This window comes from Chelonia mydas, chromosome 1 (assembly GCF_015237465.2).
Source record: "Chelonia mydas isolate rCheMyd1 chromosome 1, rCheMyd1.pri.v2, whole genome shotgun sequence".
Lineage (NCBI taxonomy): Eukaryota > Metazoa > Chordata > Testudines > Cheloniidae > Chelonia > Chelonia mydas.
Window position 1 is genome coordinate 219185122 of NC_057849.1, and position 23643 is coordinate 219208764.

A 23643-nucleotide genomic window follows, 5' to 3' on the forward strand; every position below is an offset into this window, starting at 1 on the left:
GCATCTGTCACTCTAAGGGCAGGTCTACACTAAAAGCCCTACATCGGCCCAGCTGCACCAATCCACCTGCGCCGCTGTAGAGCATCTGGTGAAGATGCTGTATGCCAATGGGAGAGCGCTCTCCCTTCAACATAATTACTCCACCCCCGTGAGAGGCGGAAGCTACATTGGTGGGAGAGCATCTCCCGCCGACATAGAACGGTGTGGACATCGCTTAGGTCACTGTAACTTGCGTTGCTCACAGGGGTGTCTTTTTCACAGCCCTGAGTGATGCAAGTTAGATCGACTTAAGCAGTAGTGTGGACCTGCCCTAATATTTAAGTGCTAAACACCATACTACTTAAAGATGTACCTAGTGGATTCTACTCTCACTACTCCCTGGATTGATAGCTTTGCTCAGTGCACAGGGGATTGGTGAGGGGAATGGATTGGTTTTGTGATTGTTGGTCCTACAATATATAGTTTCCTCCTCTCCTCAACTCTCTGCCCTTCTGACTTATTCTTCTCAATTTTCTGTCTCGTTTTATCCTCTGCACCCTTTCTCACTTTCCCTCTCCCCTCCTTTTTTTCCCCACTTTCTTCCTTCTCTTTATTCTCCCTTCCCTCCTTTGATTTCTATTCCCTTCCCCTGCCTTCCTTGCTCTCCTCCTATCTTCCTCTCCCACTCCCTGCTTCGTCCTCCTTTAAAGGCGCTGCTGTCACTGCCCACAATGTTTCTCTCTATTCCCTAATGTACATCCTGTGCCTCCATTGCCTCGATGCACTGTGTGCCTCTCAGAAGTTCTAAGCCGAGTGGGTTTCACTCCTATTCCCGACTCCGACCAGATGAAAGGTGTAAAGGGAGATTTCTGACTGTGTGGCCAGTGCAGCACAGAAAACAGGAACAATAAGGGACACAGGAAGTTAAGTCCAGGTGAGATGCCCTAGGATTCCACTGAGATCTGGTCAAAACCCTGGTTTCAATATAATCATTCTGGACAGCTCCAGAAAACCAGGATGAGCCTAGTAAACTGGAACATCTGGTCACCGTCTTTTTTCCTTGATGGAAACAGTGATGCAAGCTTACCAGTAAGATTGTTAAAGATGTAACTTTTGCATATGAACATTTCACAGCCACTGATCTTACAAATCTGCTTATTTCCAGTCTTAAAAAAAAACATTTCATGCAACGTTTCGGGGGCGGGGGAGTACAAAGATACCAGTAAGTGATAAGAGCTGAGCAGGAAATGCCAACTAACTGTATAAAGAAGACAGTGGGTTTACCTTCAGGACAGTGCACATGGCATCCTTCTACACATTGCAGAGGGCACGCCACAGGTTCAAAGTGCTGGCATGTTATAGGGCAGGCAGGTCCACAGCTGTTATATCTCCATTCACACCGATACTCCAATTCGTGCTTGTTCAGATCCTCACAACTTTGTGCTATGCAATAAGAAGAATCAGTTTAAAAAGCCATCTCAGATTGCATTCACCACGGCTCTAGGATCCAGGCAGAAGGCTTGGAGTCACATATATAGCCACACTTACCAGAGAAGTGTTTATTTTAGGCACACCAGAGGCTGGCAAAGTATTCACACAATTCTTTTCATACACCCAAACCTATATTGTGACCAATATCACTGGCTGTTACTAGAAATAATTGCTAGGAATTTACTTTCAATTTAGCCAACATTTACAGCAAACATTTCCATTTCTTAGTTCAGATTTGTATTTCCAAGTCTACCGTGTCTCCCTAATGAAAGGAGTGAGCCCCATCTTTTTTCAAGGTGTGATCTGGGATGTGCATGGAAATGTAGAAGACAAAGGGTTACCCTGAGGAACCATCACCCAGGACTGGGGACCCTTGCCAAGTACTGTCCCCATTAACATTAATAGCAGGACTCCGACTGACATCAGTGGGAGCAGGACTGGATTTAATGAAAAGGTGTTCTAGCTGAGCCATCAGCGGATTAAAAACGAGCATGTCTTTGATTTTTCTTGCTGCGGTAACTCCTGCCAAGCCATTACTAGGTGTTTCGCTCAGCTGCCTGGTACTTACGGCACAGAGTTGGTGATCTCCAGTGAACAACCGCACCTTTCTGGGCACAGATATGGGCATAGGTTGCGATAGCATCACAAAAGCAAGCACAATCCCCAATAGATTCGCAGGCACAAGTGTCATACATGCAGATATCCATATACGGCTCCGGATTCACCTAAAGGGAGAGTTACACCAGATAAACTCGTTTCATGCATCTCCTGCCTCTAAACGGACTTGCTCATGATATCATTTGGCTGTTCATTTGGTGCCCCATCTGACTTCCACTGGAGTCGCTGGAGGCCATTGCATCGATGTCAATGGGAGTATGGTCACGCCCAAGGTCATGAAACATAACCAACCCTTCGAGCAAACTCTGCAGTTTCTAGAAACCATTAAATGATGGGAAATATAGAAGCATATTTAAACATTTTGGACCTGATTCTTTTTCATACTACAGCTCTTTCACGCCTCTCTAGCAGTGTAACAAGGCCTTAAAGTAGGTGTGAATTACAATCATGCTGTCACAGAAGCGTAAGGGGCTCTAAGTGTAAATGAGAATCAGGCCCTTTCGTGAAAAATAAAAGTTCTAATTTCTAAAATGTGAGCAATAGAGTTTAAAGCCAGAAGGGACCGCCAGATCATCTAGTCCGACCTGCTGTATATCACAGGCCACCAGCACCACTCAGCACCTGCACACTAAACCAAACAACCTAAAAGAGACCAAAGTATTATATCCCTCAGGAGACTAAACTCCTACGTGCTTCAGGCCCAGAATAGGAAGGGACCAAGTTGCACCAGTGCTAGGGTTATCATAGGTCACATTTTTGCTGGGACAGTCCCTTTTTTAAGCTGTGTCCCAGCCATCCTGACTTTTTTGGCAAAAGTGGGAATTTGTCCCATTTGCTCTTGCCAACTGATCATCAGTGGGCAAGAGCAAATCAGACAAATGCCCACTTTTGCCAAAAAAGTGGGGAGTGAATCCTTAGCGGAGTGCAGAGGAACATGCGGGGGAACAATGCATGGGGGGCAGGCAGGGTTCAGGTGAGCGGCTATGCCACCCCATGCAGGGCAAGGGGAAGAGGGAGCCAGCAGGGCTCAGGCCAGCAACTCAGGTCAGCCCCATGCGCAGGGAAGTTGGGGGGCAGGCCTGGGTGCTCGGCTTGGGCCAGCTCTGTGTGGTGTCCCATTTTCCCTTTGGCAAATATGGCCACCCTAACCAGTGTCCAAGGCCGCTGCAATGCCAAGGAAATTATTAAATGAGATATACCCAGATAAATCTGGCAAGTGACCCACACCCGCATGCATGAGGACTCTTCATTCTCAATCTACAAAGTTTAGCAGTTCCTATTGTTTATCAGATTAAATACCACAATAATGAAAGGAACAGAAAAGCCTGGATTCCTTGACCTTCTTTTTTTTTTCCATCCTTCTAGTTATTACACTGAACAGAGAAAACAAAAGGGGGCAGATTCAAAGTCCAGTGAAGTCAATGGAAAGACTTGCATTGATTTCAATGGGCTTTTAGATCAGGCCCAAGGGATTTAGCCATTGGTGATATTAAAAAGGACACTGTGGAGGCAAGTTTGAATTTAGCTTCGAATAAATATATTGTATTAACTTGATAAACAGTATACTCATGAAAATATTATCATGCCATGGAATACTGGGTGCAGTTTTCATCACCCTACCTCAAAAAAGATCTAATAGAAATAGACAGCATTCAGAGACTGGCAAAATAAATGATAAGATGCAGGAAAGCCTTCTGTATAGGAGAGATTGAAATTGACTGGAACTGTTTAATTTAGAGAGGAGATAAATAAGAGGAGACTACCTTATAAGAATATAATGAATGGTAGAGATAGTAAATGGGGTGGTCCTATTTATTTTTTCACATAATAAAAGAATGAGAAGACATTCAGTGAAACAAAGGCGATAGATACATAACTGATAAAAGGAAAGCCTTTTCTGCATAGTGCACAATTAACACATTGCCACAATATATGGATAAGGCAGTGAGCTCAGTAGGTTTCAAGAAAAAATAAACACTTATATGGATAATGAGAACACCCACCATTTAATTAAATCTGTTTTTTGTTTGTGGGTGGGGGCGGGGACTGTTTGTTTTAAGGCATAAATCCACATACTAAACGACAGATGCCAACTACTAACTGTCTGAGGGTGAAGATGAAATTTCCTTCATGGGCCTGTTATTCAATAACTGTCCACCAGAGGTGTCCCTTGCACCTTCCTCTGAAACAACTACAACCGGCTACTCTCAGCAAGGGGATACTACAATAGGCAAATGGTCTCAGCCAGTTCCTCTTTGAAATCACTGCCAGCAACACCTTTCTCACTTTAGCATCTGGGATGCTCTCTGAAGCAGTGGCACATTGGCAGGTCCCACAGCTGTAAGCATCTCAGGACAGCCCATATAAGACTGGAGGACATGAAGGGAATGACAAAAGACTTACCAGTTTTTTGCATTCTTTGAAGATCTCACTGGTCAATATGCTGCATGAAGTTTCCACCATCATTTGCTTCACTACGTTGTCATTGCACAATGAAGTAGTCATAGTCTGCCCCTGTGGGAGCTTAATGTTATAGGACACAAGCAGAGACTGTCATGTTAGCCCTGACCCTAGAACATCAGGATTTTCACTTAATCATGTATATATGGCCAGCTCTGAACACTAGACATTTTTCATAACAAACTATTTGTTTATTGGACAAAGCTTTAACCTACCACACTGCAGGGAAACCTTATGGCAAGGGCAGAGTATAGACTAGACTAGATCACCTCATAGGTAGAGATGGATGAAAATTGTCAGTGACAAATGCAGATTTGGCAACACCAAAATATTTTGCTAGTTCACTTTAAAAAAAAAATCCAACAAGGTCTAACCATTTCATTCTGTCATTTCTAAACAAAATAAATGTTTTGGTTTTTCAGGTTGAAACAAACTTGTTTGAAATTTCCTTCTATTTTATATTTTTTAATGCAAAAACATAAAAAAAATGCAAAATCTACACAATATGTTTTGTTCAAACCATTTTTTAAACTTTTCAATGCACCAAAAAAAAACTGAAAAATTTCAGTTTTGGGGTCTATCCAAAATGATTTTCCCCCCTGATTTTTTGGAACTGTCAGCAAAACCACAAAATCAGTTATTCAAACAACTCTACTATAAGGTTTTCTCTGTCTCTACCCTCTGTGGCTTTTAAACTGTAGTTTAAGCTTCAGAAATCACTTTGGTGACCTTAGTTCAACCCGCAGCAAATATCCACATTGCAAAAATGACCAGATGTAGCTTTCCAATGAGCCTGAGAGCCGACACCACTTAATGGGGGCTTTCATTGGGATTGGTACATGTCTGCCTTCAGCAGAAACACAGAACATCACTGTGACTGGAGAGAGTGCAACATTCCCCACCCCCACCCCAAGCTCAGCATGGCAAAAGGAAAGCACGTGGTCTGGAAAATATTTATTGCAGACATATTTTGCTGGATTCTCTCACTTACTAGGCTGGAACAGTGAATGGCTGGCCAGTCTCAGCACAGCTGGCAAGAAAATTTCTCTTGCTCCCTCCCCAAAAAAGGATATTCAGCACTGAGGAGAACATGGTGCTAGATCATGCCCAAGCCCAGAAACTATTAGCAGTAAAAAGCAGTCTTCCCATTTGAGTGTACCAATAAGGGTATTAATTCAGTTTCTTCTCACTTCTTTATTCTTTCTTGTAGCCAAGTGCCTCTGCTCAAGGCTGTGAGTCAAGCTGCTGCCTATCGGTACCAACACCTGCTCACGCTGCCTGCCACGTTCTGTTTTTCACAAAGGAAACTGGCATGAGCCCCTCACTTCCAGAGGGTAGGCTGCAGCACACCCATACTATTAACACTGTGAGAGAGTTTTCCCATTCTGCATGCCTGAGTCATGTGTTAATGCTGCGGCTGCTCCTCTGGACTGTAGCCATCCAAGTTGATGTGGCAACGTGATTGCCTGTTAGCGTGACCTGATACTATTCGACCGAATGGGTGCTGCTGTTTCTGTGCTGGCTGCCTCTGCACTCTATTCTGTATTCTAACTGCCACCACCCATATCGTAACCTTGCTGCTGCCACCCTGGGGCCACTGGGGTACTTGGGGTTCCAGAGCACAGCAGAAGCCACCAGGGCTGCAGGGGGGAGAGACCCAATGAGAGATTCCTGACTGGCCCATGGGGAGCGAGGAGGAAGGAAAAAGGAAGAGAAGGGGCAGAGCTACAGAGGATGTCTCCACTGCAGTCATGGGGTGTGATGGCACCTTATGTAGATACACCTGAGCTAGCTTTAGTCTAGTTAACTCGGGTACCAGTAGCAGTGAAGTCACACCAGCGTGGGCTTCAGCCTGGGCTAGTTGCCTGTGTAATTAATTACCCAGAGTTCCAGGCAGGCTTGTATAGCCCGTGCTGAAGCCTGAGCTGCCACAGTGCCTGAGACCTCCAGCTAGCCTGGAAGGGAGAGGAGCAGCATGAAGCAGGGCTGCCCATACATCCGTACCTTTTCTAAGAAAGAAGAGCTCCTACTTTGAAACCAGGGAGCAGCCAGTGGCACCAGCCACTGGCGGGAGAAAAAGCCACCTACAGATGTGCACTGAGACACCTCTGGTGGGAGGGTAAACAGCAGGAAAGAAGGAAGAGAGGAACCATTAAGGCAGGACTGGAGGGGGACATCAGAGAAATGGTGACGCTACCAATGGGCAGAGGGGATTGAGGAGAAAAGCAGCCGCTAGGGAATGAGGTTGGGATGGGCTGGGGAGCCATTTTGTGAGAATGACTGGGAGAGAGGTAGGATCTGGGAAATGGGTGACTTTGAAGTTGGCAGACTTTAAAGAGGGCCTCCTTTTAGTGTGCTTGGAAGCCAATCCACATATCATGATGGTGCCCCCTGCTCTTTCTATGGTGTCATGCTTGCTGCTTGCCTTGCCTAGGTGCATCATTTAGTGATACATACAAATGGGATAGCTTTACTAGGGAGTCTGAGAGAAGCAAGAAAAGAAATGCTTATTTTTAGCATAGACAACTATAAGTCATCTGTTACCTTAGGAAGCTATTGTGAGTCCAATCCTGCTCCCATTTTAGACAATGTTGAAACTTCCATTGACTTTGATGGGAGCAAGAGTAGGCCCGTGACTTACAAAGAATCTGCATATTGCAGCCATGACCAAGTCTGGGCCCATGACTTTGCCTTCTGTCCCTTTTCCATCATAGTTCCTATTTTACCATCATCCTTCTATCATTATAAGTTTTCCTGACTCCAACCCCTAGTGTTATAGCTCTATTTCTGAATCTCATGTCCCCATGCACTTTATTTACTAGGAATCTTCTAAACTTGTGGTACCCTAGTATATCTTGCATTTTACACCTTACAAAAAACACTCTGCAATGATCATAGGAATCTAGGGGTGAATATGCAGTTCAGAAAAGGTGAGAAAAATACAGAAAAACTCCAAGGGCCAGCAAATGCTTATAATGGACAGCCTCTAAAGGTTAGGATGAGGGGAAACTGGATGTTTATCTGAACTTCTCCTTTCTGGAAATGTAGCTAGAAATTCTGTGAGATCAGGCTTTCAAATGTGATTTCTAGTTACAGCTGGATCTCCTGCATCTGGGCTGGCATGCTGTGAGAACAGCCTCTATCACACGATTTGGCTGTTTAAACAGTTGTCCAAACCCAAGCAGCACAGAGGTCCTGGAAAATGTTAAGAAGTTAACTAAACTCTTATCAGATCTCAGAAAAGATTCCAGTTTGGTGTGAATTCTGGGAGAGGGGTCAGTTAGTTTGTTTGTTTTCCTCCACAGCCATTCAGCAATCCCTAACCGAGGTAGTAACCATTAGAAAACAGTTTTCCCAGTTCATTCACAGTCACCTTTCTGACATCAGCGCAACCTGGATTGACTTTCCAGGAATTCCCAAAGTCAACTGGATCCACTTCAAGATGCTTACTGCTGCTGGTCAAATCATTGTTCTGGATTCCATCAAAATTCCCACACAGACCACACACTTGATCCTTGCAGGGGAAAAAACACAAACACATAAATCTTCCACCTTTAGAGTGACATGGAGTTTTGTTAATGAACCTCTTTATTCTCGTGCTCTATAGATGCAAGGCTACACAATGCCTGCCCCTGGCAGCAGCATTACTGTGGGCAAAGGTCTTTAGCCCCAATTCTCACCATACCAACACAGAAAGGAGCAAGAGTAATCGGTCTCCCAGCACTCCAGGGATCAAGAAGGGGAGACTGGCTACCACTGCCTGTTCTGACTGACTCTGTTGGGAGTGTGTCTGGGTGAGTCATGGATTTAGTTATTGGCCCACTTCTGCTGCTCATGAAGGTCACTGTGCTGTGGGGAGCGCTAGCAAAGCCTGCTCAGAAATGCGTTCCCTCCTGCTCCCAGAAGAAACTGTCCCTTTCAGTTGCCCTCATTCAGGGCATCATGCCTAAGTGCTCCTCCTCCCTCTCCATTCCTAGCATGGTTCAACCTACTGAGAACCATAACTGAGCCCTTAGTGTTGAACCGCTACAGAAAAGATTAGTCCATAGTGTATTAATAGAAAGGCTTTTTGTTTTTTGAGAGGGGGCCTAATGTTTCCCATGAATCTATTAACGTGCCTACATAAGAAATACTGAATTCCTTCCTTGCTCCCCCAGAAGGATCTGTCCAGGTGTATTCATTAGGGAACATTAGAAGCACTTTCCTAGTGAGAATGAGAAGTAAATCAAATGTACTTACCTTGAAATGTTCTTTCAAAATAACTGAGACACCCATGGCCAGATCCCAGGTTACAGAGATTCCTTTGCCCAGTAAGAGAATGTAATAGCGCCCGGACTTCAGGACTTCAACATTGGTTTCATCTCTAAGAGGCTTCTTGATATCCACCTAAACGTGAAAAACACAGTGTGCTAGCAACGGCAGCTCTGCGACCACATATTAAACAGGTCATTGTAACCTCCCTCCATGCTACATGTACTTGCTAAGGAAGGGCACTTTTGCGAAGTGCCATGGTGCGGTTAGTTGACTGTTCAGTGAAACCCTATCGCTGCTGCTGCAGAGCACTGTACCGGAACGTACACCTCACTAGCACACAGTGTTGAGCACAGGCTCAGGTGTCTCACACAGAAACCAGCCCGTGGATAAATCACAACAACTTTGAATGGCACAGGGAACTGGGATGGAAAGCCGTTGGTTTCATTCTGATTACAAGTTCTCAGTGTTCTGAGTGAAGCAGTGTCCCCTGAGCCCTCAATACGGAGCTCCCACTGGTCACCGGGATGGATACGCAAAGGAATCACCTTTCCATGGAAATAGCATTGGGGATGGATTTGCTAAGAAAAGGATGACTAGGTGAGTTCAGCTAAGTCAATTAGTGGCCAATTAACAAGTAACGGACAGACATCAGTATCAGTTTCCTTTTTTTAGAAACCACGACAATCATCAAATCCATGACGCCTGCAACAGCTGTAACAAAAATAAATGTGGCCTACTTATCACAAAGTGCACGGAACTCCTTCCACATTGAACACTGGAATCAAGGGGCAGGGTCTGACTCAGAGTTGTGGCAGATTTGTTTCCACTGCCATGTAAATGGACAGCCCCACCAACAGCAGGTCTCTGGATTTTTTTTTATCAATTATCTTTTCCATCACTAACACTTCCCCCTGCCCTCGCTTGCCAATTTTCTATGCTTGGGACCTCTTTCTGTGTGCATTTGGCTACAATGTCACAGCCTCCAGCTGCTAATGAGGTGAGAGATTAATTTAAAATGTTTCCTTTCATACTATATTTCCTTTTCAGTGGGAACCTTAACAGGATTATTAGCCACAGGTCGTGAGGAAGGTCTGGAATGGTTGTTTATTTAAATACTGCTAAGGTGTTAATTCAAAATGTTGAATTAGGGGAGAAGGGGTGAGTCCTCCAAAAGGGTACAAACAGGAGTTAGTGTAAGAGAGGAGAAAGAGTACAGCAACCCGAAGAGCAAAGGGAGAGCTCCCCATCCTCTCCCCAGCTTGGGTAAGCACTGCTTCCCCAGGGCTCCAATTCTTTGGTTGGTGCAGTGAAAGGTCCCCATTCTGTTTCCAACTACTTCAACCATGGGCTATAAGAAAGGAGCATGCATCCTCAGAGATGGCCCAATGCTGCAACCATTAAGGATCTCTGAGCAGGGGCTTCAACATCCTCCAGGGAGGCATCATATAAAACAAACTAGTTCAGTGACACTCAACTTTAAAATGAGGGGTTAGAAGAAGAAATTAAAAAGGGGTGGGTGGGAGAGAAAGAGGAAACTAGACACAAAGACCCTAAAGCTGAAAGCAAGGACACTGAGATCCTTAAAGTCAGCAAGGAGGCTACTTAGGCATCCCATAAAACAGTCTCAGGAGGTCCTACGCAAAATAGAAAACAAGAAGGCAGGAAAAATGAATAAATATGGTTAAATGGCAAGGTGCAAGGATCCCTTCAAAGAGAGAAATCCAGCCCAACTGAAGCCAATTAAAAGAACGCTGCAGCGAGGTCAAGGTGAAAAGATCACTGACAGTGTTTCTCAGCACCAGAGTGCCATTTGAGGAGGTGGCTACCATACCTCAGATTCTTATCCATTTCATGCTGGTGATCTCTTTTCCTGTGGACATTTCCCATGCTGTTCTGCAGGGTTCTCCTTGAGTTAGATTTTTATTCGCTCAGATGCCCCTTTCTGAATTGCTTTTCCCAGTCTTTTTTCTGCTTTCTCCAACATGTAAGCTCATGAAGATTGAGTTGCACAGTGTTTTCTTTGTTAAACATTGGAAATTTGCGATGGTTTGAGTTTTGAATCCTCTCTATATTGTTGCTTTGCTTCCAGACCCTCTTCCAAGGTGGCTGAGCCAATACGGCTAACCCTGCAGGTGCAGGGGGCACCAGCCACAGAGTCCCTACACCAGGGATGAGTTGAAACACTCGTGCAATGTTAGATGGTTCTGCACAAGCGCTGCAGAGTTTTGCTGCTTGGTGCTCACCAAGAGCTCTGTGGTGGTGATAACCAGAAGCCTCTGAGAAACGGGGATTTCTCCCTTTCTACTGCTGTCCTTGATGGAGTGGATTCCTACCCACTCAATTTAACAAGAATCCTCCATCTACTATTCCCCTTGCATTCCCACACACCAATTCTGGACAAATAACTTCCTGCCCACATCCTACAGGTCCAAACCTCCCAGCTGCAATGGGATAGAAATGTGAGGCAGTCAGGAGTTAAGAGTAGAATACTATTACACATTGAATCTGGAGCCTTGAAGACAGTCTAATGGCTTCACAGAGCACCTAAGATTGCTGGAACAGGCTCTCTTTTAAAAGAGGACTGGCCAATTGGTGTTATTCCAGTCAGATCCCTGACTAAAAATTCTTTAGCAGCATTGCCTGAGGAAAAATACAGAGTCCATTTTACTGGGGTGGGGTGGACTCGGCCTGTAGGGAATTGAAAGGAACTCACTACCGATCCAGTATGCTGAGAACCTCCTGATAGGACCCGAGTACCTGCAGTTCTCATTGACTTCATGATGAATCGAGAGCTTTCAGCACTACCTCACAGGGGGCACTCATCATTATTAAGAGCTCAAGGTAATGGGCTACACAACAAAAGCCATTTGCAATGCACAACAATAGCGATATTGAACCTACAGACATAGGAATTATACCCCCGACTTACACACAAATAGATGGCACTCTACATCGATTAAAGAGCTACATCTAAACAGATGCTACTACTTTTATTATATAGACTTCTCATAACAAACATTGTGTAATACTGTCCCTATCCCAGCTCTCTGAGGTTTAGTGCAATATTTAGACGGATGCACAGTTAGAAGGGTCAATCCATTTGTGGAGTAGGAGGAGGACATAGGATTCCTTTCAGGAAAATTTTCATTCAAAATCTGCCTAGTGTTTGTTCTACTTCTGTTTTCTCATTGCCAGCCCACTATAATTTGGACCTAGCTCAGCCAATCTTCCCTCCACCCCCATTTAAGGAAGTGGAGATCCCCCATCTCCCTCACTTTTTCTACACATTGTTTTTTTCTGCTCACATTTGGGTATTTTCTTTTCTAAATAATCACAAAATCAGTCCATGTTTGTATTTCAAAATTTAGACAAGGACCAGAACTGGTCAAAAGAGAATTGGAATGTTAACCTAAGTCATGGATTTATTATGTTTATGGAGGCTCCTTGCCCAAACCATGAAGTAGTAAACTTCTGACCCTGAGAAGTGGCAGATATTAATTGTTTCAGAAGAGGAATATAAATGATCTCATGCAGTATTTTAACACCTCCTGGGATAGTCACACCCAGGTACCTTGTATAGTTCTTGGACCACTTAAAACTAGAAGCGGCCTGCAAAACAACATTTTCAAACATTTGATGAAGCATGGAAGTGTTTTACATTTGCTAAATACAAACTTTCAGTTTTCTATTTGTTTTAAATCTAAGCTAATTATAGTAATTTATAATATACATATAAAATAAAAAAAGTCAAAATCAAAATGAAACATTTCAATTGACCCAAACTGAATTTTTGGGAGGGTTTGGGGGTTTGCAAAATTGTTTCTGATTTTAATTTTTCTTCCAGATTCGTGACAGGAAAATGTTTTTATATCTACAAATTTTGGGGGGACAGGAAAAAAATATTTCTTGCCCAGCTGAGGCTGAGAGTTTTGTCAGTGTTGTATGGGGAATCTGCAATGCAGATAAAATACTTATGGGGGCAGTTTTTCAAAAGAACCCAGCATCCTCCCTTTGTTCACAGTAGTTGCTGCTGGATGCTTAGCGCTTTTGAAAAACTCGGCCACGTATTTAGTGCCTAAATGGAAGGTAGGCTTTTTTTAAAAAATCTGGTGCTGATGGTCATTGCTCAGCCCTCTTGCAAATTCTGGCCCACATGGCTAACCCCAGTGCCAAGAACAGCTTGTTACTTGTGCACGCTCAAGGGAGGTTTCCTTTAGTTGCAATAAGTAACAGGACTGCTTTGGGAGCTGAAATGTCCTGTGTACAATCCCCCCAAGCAATCCTTGTGTCTGCATGGTCCATACACAGATGTGATCAAGAAAGGTTATGGGTTATGTACTCAGTGCTTTGATGTAAGCCACTCCCAATAATCTGGAACATAACAATTTGCAGGTTTAAACCAAGTGAAAAGCTGGTTCGATTTTGTGCGTTAAACCCAAAACAAGGCAAATTTTCTGTGGTGTCATGTGTCTCTCTGAACATTTTTGCAAAGATCTACTCCGGATTCCAGGACAGAGTACAGTACCTCAGAAATTTGGGTAATTGTAACTCTATAACTCACTGGAGATCTGTAATGTATGAACACAGAGACATTCCTGGCTGTTACAACGCCCAAGGCAAATAGCTGAAACCTGCCCTCTGGAAAGGTTATTTCCTGTCATGGAGTTGGGTGGAAGGTGGGAATGGTTCCTGGTCATTTTTGGACAGTGTGTAGGGAAGGGGGAGGAAGAGGAATCCAGTCATCTGGATTTTCCATCTGACATTTGTTTTAGCATGGGGAGGGAAGCTGACATTTGCATCAGCTCCTGCAACATGCCTGGCCTTTCATATGACTAAATTAAGCCACAGTTTTACTAGGTAAGGGAGAGACATTTCTTGCAATAGCTATGCTTGAAATAGTTTTATACCTTAAAGTATGTAGAAAGACAAGAGAGCTACAGTCTGGTACTGCCCCACTCAAAAAAATGAGAAAGAAAACAAAGTAAAATGAAGTGATCTCCCTGTCATTTCTCTGTGCCATTCACAGCTTTTTGTTTAATGAAATGTAGCTCCTTCAGATGACGAATCCACGTTGAAGGCCCAGACAGCATAGAGCATTTTCCAATAAGAAAATTGTACTATCATTTCCAATGATAGTACAATTAGAATAACAAGACCAACCTACTTCATAGGGAGGTGCATGGCTTAATTCATTAATATTTGTAAACGCTGGATGGTACTATGGAAATGCAAAGTATTGTTAACTTTTAAGAATGGATCTAGGTACAGCAGCAGCACTCCATGTAACAGTCCTGGCAAAGGACTGAAGGGCAACAGCAAAATACCTTTAATTAGGTGGCCCATGATGGCTAGTTACAGAACCCTGCCTAAAATTAGCTTTAGAGTTACCACCTGCAAGGCAGGACTTGCAGAGATTCATTATGGCAAAGCAAAGAAACAAGTTTAGCCCCATGAGTGGAATTGTATCATATATTCCCAAACAATTCATCACAATTATCTGATGTAGGATTTACATTCCCCCCCACGCTGTGTCACTGGCATGTTCATTTTATTATATGGCTCTTCAAATAGCAAAGCACAGTAGAAGGTTTATCCCCCATGTTACAACCCATCCTAAAATACTGGCAGACCCTTTGTCGAGGAAGAGGGAAGAGAAGCAGAGGAGTACATACATTTCCACTGAACAGCTCTATCTCCCCATTGTCAAACAGAATGGTAATCTTTTTAGTGCACTTTTCTCCAGTGAAGCCACATCCCTCATTTGAAATGAGAACCCGAAAGGTTCCAGACTCATCTGCACAGTAATCCTATTAAGGGGAAACAAATGCAATGGGTCATTAACAACAGGGACATTTGAAACATACCTAAAAACACCTGGGGAAAACGCAAGTCTGAAAAGCTGAATTCTTTCAGGCACTGTGGGGCTTCTCAGACATTTGTCAGCATGCTGGTTCCTCTGCTACTCATACATTTTGTCCTGACCATAGAGGGAGACAAAGGCACACTTGGCCAGCATGCTACGATTACACAGATGCTTTGTAAAGAGATCTTTAAGTAAAAGGGTTTCTGCTGAAACATTAACTGTGATATCTCAGGGATATACAATGGGTACATTGTTTATCAGTTTTATGTACACAAGTGAAGGCAAGATGTCACAATTCATATAATGAAATAAAATGAAGCCACATCTGGGTTATGAAGTGGATTTTCATTTCTGTAGATACAAGAAACATCGCGTAGTGTTTCAAACATAATACTTGGACACTGGTGATTAAGGTTCTAATTTTTGTGTCTGCCACAGGCTTGCTTTGTGGTCTCCGACAAGATCTTTCTTGTCTTCATTTCTCCATCTGTACAATTAGAATAACAAGACCAACCTACTTCACAGGGAGGTGCATGGCTTAGTTCATTAATATTTGTAAACACTGAGATTCATGGAGGGATGGTACTATGGAAATGCAAAGTATTATTATCTTTTAATAATGGATCTATTCAATATTGGGCCAGATTTTCATATATTGCCCTCTGCTTTTGCAGTCACATATTTACACCCATAGCTATTTGCATGTGTAGCTGCAATCTTCAGGTCACTTAGATATCTAAGTCTCTAATTTGTGGGAGCAATGAGAGATTTAGACGTGTGTGTTTACACACAAACACATAGAGAACCCCCAGAAAATAAGTTGTTTCAGATCAGCCTGACACAAGCTGGTGACTTGAAAGTGTGAACAAATGAAGTTTAAATTCAGGAGGCATTGTGATTGAGTGTAGTTAATTGAGAGAGTGCCAGTCTTGTAAAGATCCTGCAATTCACTTTGTGGGATATCAGCAAAGGGGGGTGTAGTATCAGAGAAAAGGCTTTCGGAGAGAGAAGCCTCCCGGAAACGGGTAGTGGGTATTCACTAGTAGGGATGAAGTTGTTAGTGCTCCTATTTTTTCCAAGCCATCTCACCCATCTAGAATAGATGTAGTCTGAGTATAAGTCTTGAAACTTTCCAGGATTGCATTATTATTCCACTGCTGAGTCCTGTGTTCCTCTGTTATATATCTGGCCTAGCAATGAAGGATGTTTTACAGTAACTCATTTAAATGTTGGATTTTTTTTCTTTGTTTAAGGCTTAAAGACAAAAGTATTTTTTTGGACATCATTCTAACAATGAACATTAGTCTTAATTCTTACCTGAACCAACACATATTGACAGTCACCTGGAAACATATATTTCAGTCCATCAAATGTCGAGTAATAGGCTGTACCAATAACTGAGCAGGTGGCATCACATACATTATCTGTGCAGTCCCACATTCTACCACGACACACACTGCAAGAAAGAGAACAGAAGACCAACAGCCGTTACTGTTTATTATTTATACAGTGCCAAATGTGTGCCAGATACTATTTGCAAAGACGAGGTTCTTGCCGCAAAGAGCATAAAACCCAAACAAACAATACACTGAGACAAAGAAAACTGGAAGAGAAGTAGCAGCAAGCAGAGTGACAGATCATTCATTGTGATTTATATACTTATTATTAGCACACAGTATCTCTTATTCATAACTGGCATATATTAGCCAGGATTTTCACAAGTCACCAATGATTTTGGATGCCCAACTTGAGGCACGTTAAAGGGTCTGATTTTTCAGAGTGGGGTGTTCAGCACTTTCTGAAAATCAGGACCCTTTGAGGTGCTTCAAGTTGGGCATCAAAAATCATTTGAGGCATCAAAAATCATTAACCACTTGTGAAAATTTTGACCAACAAGACTTCACAAATTCATAGATTTAAAGACCATTAGCTCATCTACTCTGACCTCCAGTATATCACAGGCCACGGAATTTCACCTTGTTACCCCTCTACTGAGCCTAATAACTTTTGTTTGGCTAAAGGATATCTTCCAGAAAAGCATTCACCCTTCTGACTCCTCCACTTAACTCCCCCTTTATACTAATTCTGGTCATTTTCTGAACAGTGAATGGCAATGAATTATATGGTAATTGAGGGACATGGGCAGATTTTTGTAGGCAAATTGATGGATAGCAGGGGTGGGGGGAAGATTAGCTTTAGTTTTTAAGTGGGGAAGGATGATACTTCAGTTTCAATTTCTTTATTATTGCCCCTCTTTAGGGCTGGTATCAAGCAAGGGCTCTAAGACCTGTGCACCACAAAAGGCTCATCCTCTGGTCATCTATGAATAGGACTTACCTTCTGCACTTATCTAAGTTTGAACCAAAGCAAGGAATCAAAAACTAAGGCTTCTTCAGAACTTTAATATCTTCAGCAAAGAAATTTGATTTTAGGTATGTAGTACAAAATCCATAGAGAGATGTAATTTCAATAAATTTAAGGAAGACCTCTCCCCCATACCCAAAACTGAGATCAAGAGATCAGATTTATCATACTTATAAATCTCTATGGCAGAGATCACCAGGTGGTCTTTCTTTCAAATGATTTTTCTTCGTGTTCAAGCAAGTGTTCAGTCTTGGGTAGACATGCTGTGGTGATGATGCTAGTTTTTGGGCTATGCAAGGCTCTGTGTAAAGGCAGTAGTCCTTAGGAAGGGAGCTGTAATAGCAACAGCAGAGTTTGCTCTTTGCTTTTGTCTCTGATTAGTCGATTCTTGAGGCAGAGTTGCTTTCTGGGACCTGGCATTAATTCTGGGTTGATATTTCCTGCATGTTGCTTGACCATCTCTGTCCCAGGACTGGTGTAAATGTGTAAATACAACAAGTTACACTTAAAATATAATCATTAGGCAACATTCTCTCTCACATGTGCAACAAGCCCAATGGAGGAGTATTCTGAATCAGAGCAATAAAGAGAAGCACAGGTAATCTAGACGTCAGATCATGTTTTATCTCAATCAGTTGGGGTAAAGTAGAAATCAGTGAAGTGGGGAATAATCACAAGTAGGTCAGAAATACTAGTTTTAACAGGAACTACAATTTAGGCTTACCCCATAAACTACTGTAAACTATTACTGTTCTCTACTGTATATTCTCTACTATTATCTTAATTAAACTCACTTTATATGTAAAAATTTATATTATGAAATAATAGAGTTCGGTATTAGAAAATACAATGCACTAGAACATAAAACCCACTGTTATATGTTCCCTTTTCAGTTTCTCAGTTTTCAGCCCCTGTAAGACCAAAGTTTGGAGGAAAAGTTGTTAGGATGTTTAATTACATCTTGAGCAATCCTCTTGTGCAATCTTTGTTGCAATTTTAAGTTCCAGCTCAAATAAAGACATGTATTCCTTAATGCGATGTGTCAGCTTCTTGACTGAAAAATTTTTACTCTGCTCCTTTCTGGCTTCCAGTCCCTTTGCTCTCTGACAATTTCTTTATTCCTGTCACTTCACCTTGTCTACTTTAAAATAACGTCTGAATATTTTGTTTTACAGTCCTTACCATTTTCTTACTTTCACTACAGCTCACTTTCTCCTTATTTCTTAAGTCTGTTTCTCTTTAATTACCGTTTATCTTTTATTACAGCTTATTTCCTTCCCATTTCATTCTTGCTTTACTTTTCTCACTGTTTTCTAACAATGTGTTTTCTAATAATTTCTTAGATTGCTTCAGAGACTCATTAAACAAGAGGAAAAATAACTAACTGCTCTGCTCTTCCTTTAACTTGTCCTCTTACATCACAGCCGCAGGTTTGTAATTGCAGTGTAGACATACCCTCTCTCCCCCAATGCTGGGCAGTGTCCCTCAAGGCTCCATCAGCCACTTCAACCTTGCCTGTTTGGGCTGCTTGCAGTAGCACTCCCAGGGGGAAGTTGCTGCCTGCTTTCCCCCGCTCTCCCCACCCTACAAAGGTACTGTCCCCAGCGTAATAGAATGCTAAACTGCATTATACGCTCAGCCACTAGGTGGTGCTGTGTGTAAAATACCTTATTTAAACTAACCTCAGTCATACCTGGCAAAGCATTAAAGGCTCTTAGGATACACACATCTGGTGTGCATAGGCAAGCTCTGTGACCAGTCCATAGCTGGTACAGAAGTACATGACACCGGGCTCAAGCTCACCCTGCTTCAACTGCCCTGGAAACCTTGGAGTTCTCCCTGCCCCTGCCCCAAGAGCAGCTGTTTTGGGTTCCCCTTGTTCCAAATCAAAAAGAACAAACCAACCAACCTTCTAAACACCATGAGGCTGCTTCTGAGCAGCCAACTCGCACTGCTCCCTTTCCTCTTTTGACCCAACAGGCTCCAATACAGGCTGGGCATTACGCACGCAATAACTTTGTATGAGTGTGCTGACAGAAAATTAAATGTAAACGCTTCACCCAGCCAATAAATCTTACAGTAGCCTAATTTACCTAGGAATGACGACTTGGGTAAGACTTGCATAGCCAAGCAGGGGGAAAGTTTTGAATTTTCTCGAAGTCTATAATGCTACTATCTGCTCCCTCCCTATGGGCCCAATCCAGAGCCCACTGAAGTTGATGAGACTTTCTATCGACTTCAGTAGGCTTTGGAGCAGGCCCTAAATTACCACTCTCTGAGACATTCAAAGCACCAGTGGGTTCTTCAGGGCCTCTCCTTGACCTGAAGAGTTACCATCTTCCAGTCAGTGAATGAAAACAATGCCTTTCAACTTATGTGACCGATCTCAACCAGGCAACACAGTTTAGATTTCAAATGCTGTGTACTGAATATTCTCATTGACCTGTCTGAGATCAATCCAGAGTTCAAAAATCAAAACAAAACACTCTGGCAAATTACTTGTTTAGTAAATTCTAACAACAGGCACATTTGCAAAAATCATCATCCACTCCTGGATATTCTGAGAGCAAGAAAACAAATTGGAATGTTTCAAGTAAATTATTTGCTGCAGATTATTTGCCCAAATCTAGTGATATCCAGCAAAGTGAAAAGAAGGTGGCGTTATTCCTCCAGGCATAAATTCACTTGTGATTTACTCGGGATGAGACTTCTGGCCTAACAGTTGACTCACCTAGCTCTCTGTGGGCTATGTTTGACCTTTGTTCTCATTGTGTCTGAACTCTACAATGAGAGATCTACAAGGGGTTGAAAATAGGCCTTACTCCCCTGCATGGCTGGTTTAGATTCAGACACCGTGCAGCCTGACTAAATTACTGCATAATTCCAACAGTGCCATACTGGAGAGGAGTGACTGAGCAAATAGAAAGTCTATCACCACTGAGTCCCCTATGCAGTGTTCCCCAAACTGTGGTAGGTGTACCCCAGTGGCAAATGAGCTTGATGATCCATCAACCCACTTCAAAACAATTTTTTTAAGGAGGTGGTACGTGAACCAATTAATTTTGGGATCCACTTCAGGATCCTTTACGAAAATAAATAGATAGAGCGTAAAATCCTATGCTGCACCTCCTATGCTTTGCACCCTCCCAATCCCAAGCTCTTGCAAGGGCTGGACAGGGACTCTAATGTAACTGAGATACCCCCTGAAGACCTATCTACGTTACAACAACCTCCCAAGGCTGCCCTGTGGGCCATAGTACTGCCTGGAATCTCTGCAGAGCTCTGTGCTGCAGCCCTACCATAGGCATGCCCCCTATATTGTGGGTTGCAAGTAAATCCTCTGAAGAACAGCCTGTAGCCGTCTGCCTCCACACCTGTCCTCAGGTAGTCCTCCCCCAGGTGGATAAGGGACTTTTAGTGCCACTTTACACCACCCAGGTCCTTTTACCTCTTGTAAATAGGCCAGAGTGGGAGTAATAATCTCACTCATTACCTTTAAAACAATGAGAAAAGGAGTACTTGTGGCACCTTAGAGACTAACCAATTTATTTGAGCATAAGCTTTCGTGAGCTACAGCTCACTTCATCGGATGCATAAAGTGGAAAGTACAGTGAGCAGATTTTATATATACACACAGACCATGAAAAAATATACATTGTAAGGAGAGTAATCACTTAAGATGAGCTATTACCAGCAGGAGAGTGGGGTGGGGGGAGAGAAAACCTTTTGAAGTGATAATCAAGGTGGGCCATTTCCAGCACATTTCCAGGAGTTAACAAGAATGTCTGAGGAACAGTGCGGGCGGGGGGGGTTGGGGGGGGGGGGGGGAGGAATAAACAAGGGGAAATAGTTTCACTTAGTATAATGACTCAACCACTCACAGTCTCTATTCAAGCCTAAGTTAATTGTATCCAATTTGCAAATTAATTCCAATTCAGCAGTCTCTCCTTTGAGTCTGTTTTCGAAGTTTTTTTGTTGAAGGATACTCACTCTGAGGTCAGAAATCAAGTGACCAGAGAGATTGAAGTGTTCTCCGACTGGTTTATGAATGTTATAATTCTTGACATCTCATTTGTGTCCATTTATTCTTTTACGTAGAGACTGTCCAGTTTGACCAATGTACATGGCAGAGGGGCATTGCTGGCAAATACCACATTGGTAGATGTGCAGGTGAACGAGCCTCTGATAGTGTGGCTGATGTGATTAGGCCCTATGATGGTGTCCCCTGAATAGATATGTGGACACAGTTGGCAACGGGCTTTGTTGCAAGGATAGGTTCCTGGGTTAGTGGTTCTGTTGTGTGGTGTGTGGTTGCTGGTGAGTTTTTGCTTCAGGTTCGGAGGCTGTCTGTAGGCAAGGACTGGCCTGTCTCCCAAGATTTGTGAGAGTGATGGGTCGTCCTTCAGGATAGGTTGTAGATCCTTGATAATGCGTCGGAGAGGTTTTAGTTGGGGGCTGAAGGTGACGGCTAGTGGCGTTCTGTTATTTTCTTTGTTGGGCCTGTCCTGTAGTAGGTGACTTCTGGGTACTCTTCTGGCTCTGTCAATCTGTTTCTTCTCGATTTCTGACCTCAGAGTGAGTATCCTTCAACAAAAAAACTTCGAAAACAGACTCCAAGGAGAGACTGCTGAATTTGAATTAATTTGCAAATTGGATACAATTAACTTAGGCTTGAATAGAGACTGTGAGTGGTTGAGTCACTATACTAAGTGAAACTATTTCCCCTTGTTTATTCCTCCTCCCCCCGCTCGCACTGTTCCTCAGACATTCTTGTTAACTTCTGGAAATGTGCTGGAAATGGCCCACCTTGATTACCACTTCAAAAAGTTTTCTCTCCCCCCACCCCACTCTCCTGCTGGTAATAGCTCATCTTAAGTGATCACTCTCCTTACAGTGTACATTTTTTCATGGTCTGTGTGTATATATAAAATCTCCCCACTGTATTTTTCACTGCATGCATCCAATGAAGTGAGCTGTAGCTCACGAAAGCTTATGCTCAAATAAATTGGTTAGTCTCTAAGGTGCCACAAGTCCTCCTTTTCTTTTTGCGAATACAGACTAACACGGCTGCTACTCTGAAACCTTTAAAACAATGCATCAGTATGGATAGGTTATCCCTTCAGTTACAGACGGCATATAGAAATATGTGCTTTCCTGAACTTCCTTATTACAAGAAGAGGGCTGGGCAGAGTGTGCTGGAATATTTCATAATGCTGTTAGTGTTTGATTGTGGATATCCTGTTCTGCTCAGCATATCCTTTTACAAAAACACTTTTATTATCCTCCCAAGACCATTACATGTTAAATATGAAGCATAATGTGACTGGCCCTTCTTTTATTTGCGATAGTGTCCCTTTTTCCTCATAGGAAGCCAAAATAGTAGTAGATTTAATATCCAACTGATGCAAGAGGACATGTGTTTACTCTGTTTACTCTAGTGACCAAGTTTGCGGACCAAGAAACCAGGCCTGTAATTCAGTCTGCCAATGGTTTCTGTTCAGATTGTATTACTTAAGTATAATACCATCCCTGTCCAAAGAAGTCTCTCTGTTCTTAAATGCATTTCATTCTTAATGGTATTTTATCTGACCCAGCAATTTGAGACGTTACCTCATAGTCTGACAGAACAATACTCTGAGGGATGGATTGGGCAAGACAGCCCCTGGTCAATTCTAATGTGGCGGTCAAACCAAACTATGAGATAGATGGGCTTCAGACTATCCAGCCTACCACAGGCCACACATAGTAAGAGGCCAGCCAACCTCTTTCATACCGCAGAGTAGGCGCAGAGCCAGCTTTTCACTGTGCACCGAGAGTAGCTGATCAGAAAAAGGAGAAATCTGGTCAAGTTGGTGGTTTGGGATCATCATGCCTCACTGCTACTGTAATAATTGAACTGCACTGCTAATCTCATATAAAACCACAGACATTATAAAAAAGGAGGCAGGAAATATTCTTTTTTTACTTTTCTCCTTCTTACTCATTCCTTCTCTGTCTTTTCTCCTTACTGCCAGCTGTACACAGCCTTGGAGCCTGCTCATCTGCACCTATAATGCAAAAGTGCCTAATTCTCTTAGCTCACCAGTTTTCCACAGGTGTAACTTCCTTGATTTCAGTGGAGCTACATCTGTGTATGTGAGAGGAGAATAAAACACGTAGGGTGATTGGGGGGTGGGGTGGGTGTGGGTTGTATGTTTTTAGCAATCAGTCATGCCACCATGCTAGCTATGGTTATTGTTATGAGATTATTAAGGGTTTCCAGATAATGCTTAAACCCTTTTGTTGTACTGACTACAGTAATAATACTTAGTTCTTACATAGCACTTGTCATCAGTAGATCTCAAATCACTTTATAAAGGAGGTCAGTATAATTATCCCCATTTTATATGGGAAAACTGAGGCAGAGAATGGGGAAGTGACTTGCCCAAAGTCACCCAGCAGGCCATTGCAAATTCACATTGGTAACTAGGAGACCCAGAGGTCCTGATCCAAAGTCCCTGGAGGTCAATTGGAGTCTTTCCACAGCCATCAAAGGACTTTGGATAAGGGCCACGGTGAATTGCTGAATGTTGCTAATTAACAGGAGAGGGAATAAACAACAAGAAAAAGCAAGG

General features: G+C 42.9%; 1 protein-coding gene across 7 annotated transcripts in view; it reads right to left on the reverse strand.

Annotated features, from left to right (window-relative positions):
- VWF (von Willebrand factor) overlaps window positions 1-23643 on the reverse strand; it is a 259168-nt gene that overhangs the window by 113942 nt on the left and 121583 nt on the right. For all 7 annotated transcript variants that reach the window (XM_037913656.2, XM_037913649.2, XM_043529527.1 and 4 more), the window contains 7 exons: window positions 15983-16121; window positions 14475-14609; window positions 8788-8934; window positions 7922-8062; window positions 4492-4611; window positions 2039-2195; window positions 1264-1422 (listed from right to left, as the gene is read on the reverse strand). In XM_037913656.2, coding sequence (XP_037769584.1) covers window positions 1264-1422; window positions 2039-2195; window positions 4492-4611; window positions 7922-8062; window positions 8788-8934; window positions 14475-14609; window positions 15983-16121 — 998 coding nt within the window. The remainder of the gene's footprint in view (window positions 1-1263; window positions 1423-2038; window positions 2196-4491; window positions 4612-7921; window positions 8063-8787; window positions 8935-14474; window positions 14610-15982; window positions 16122-23643) is intronic.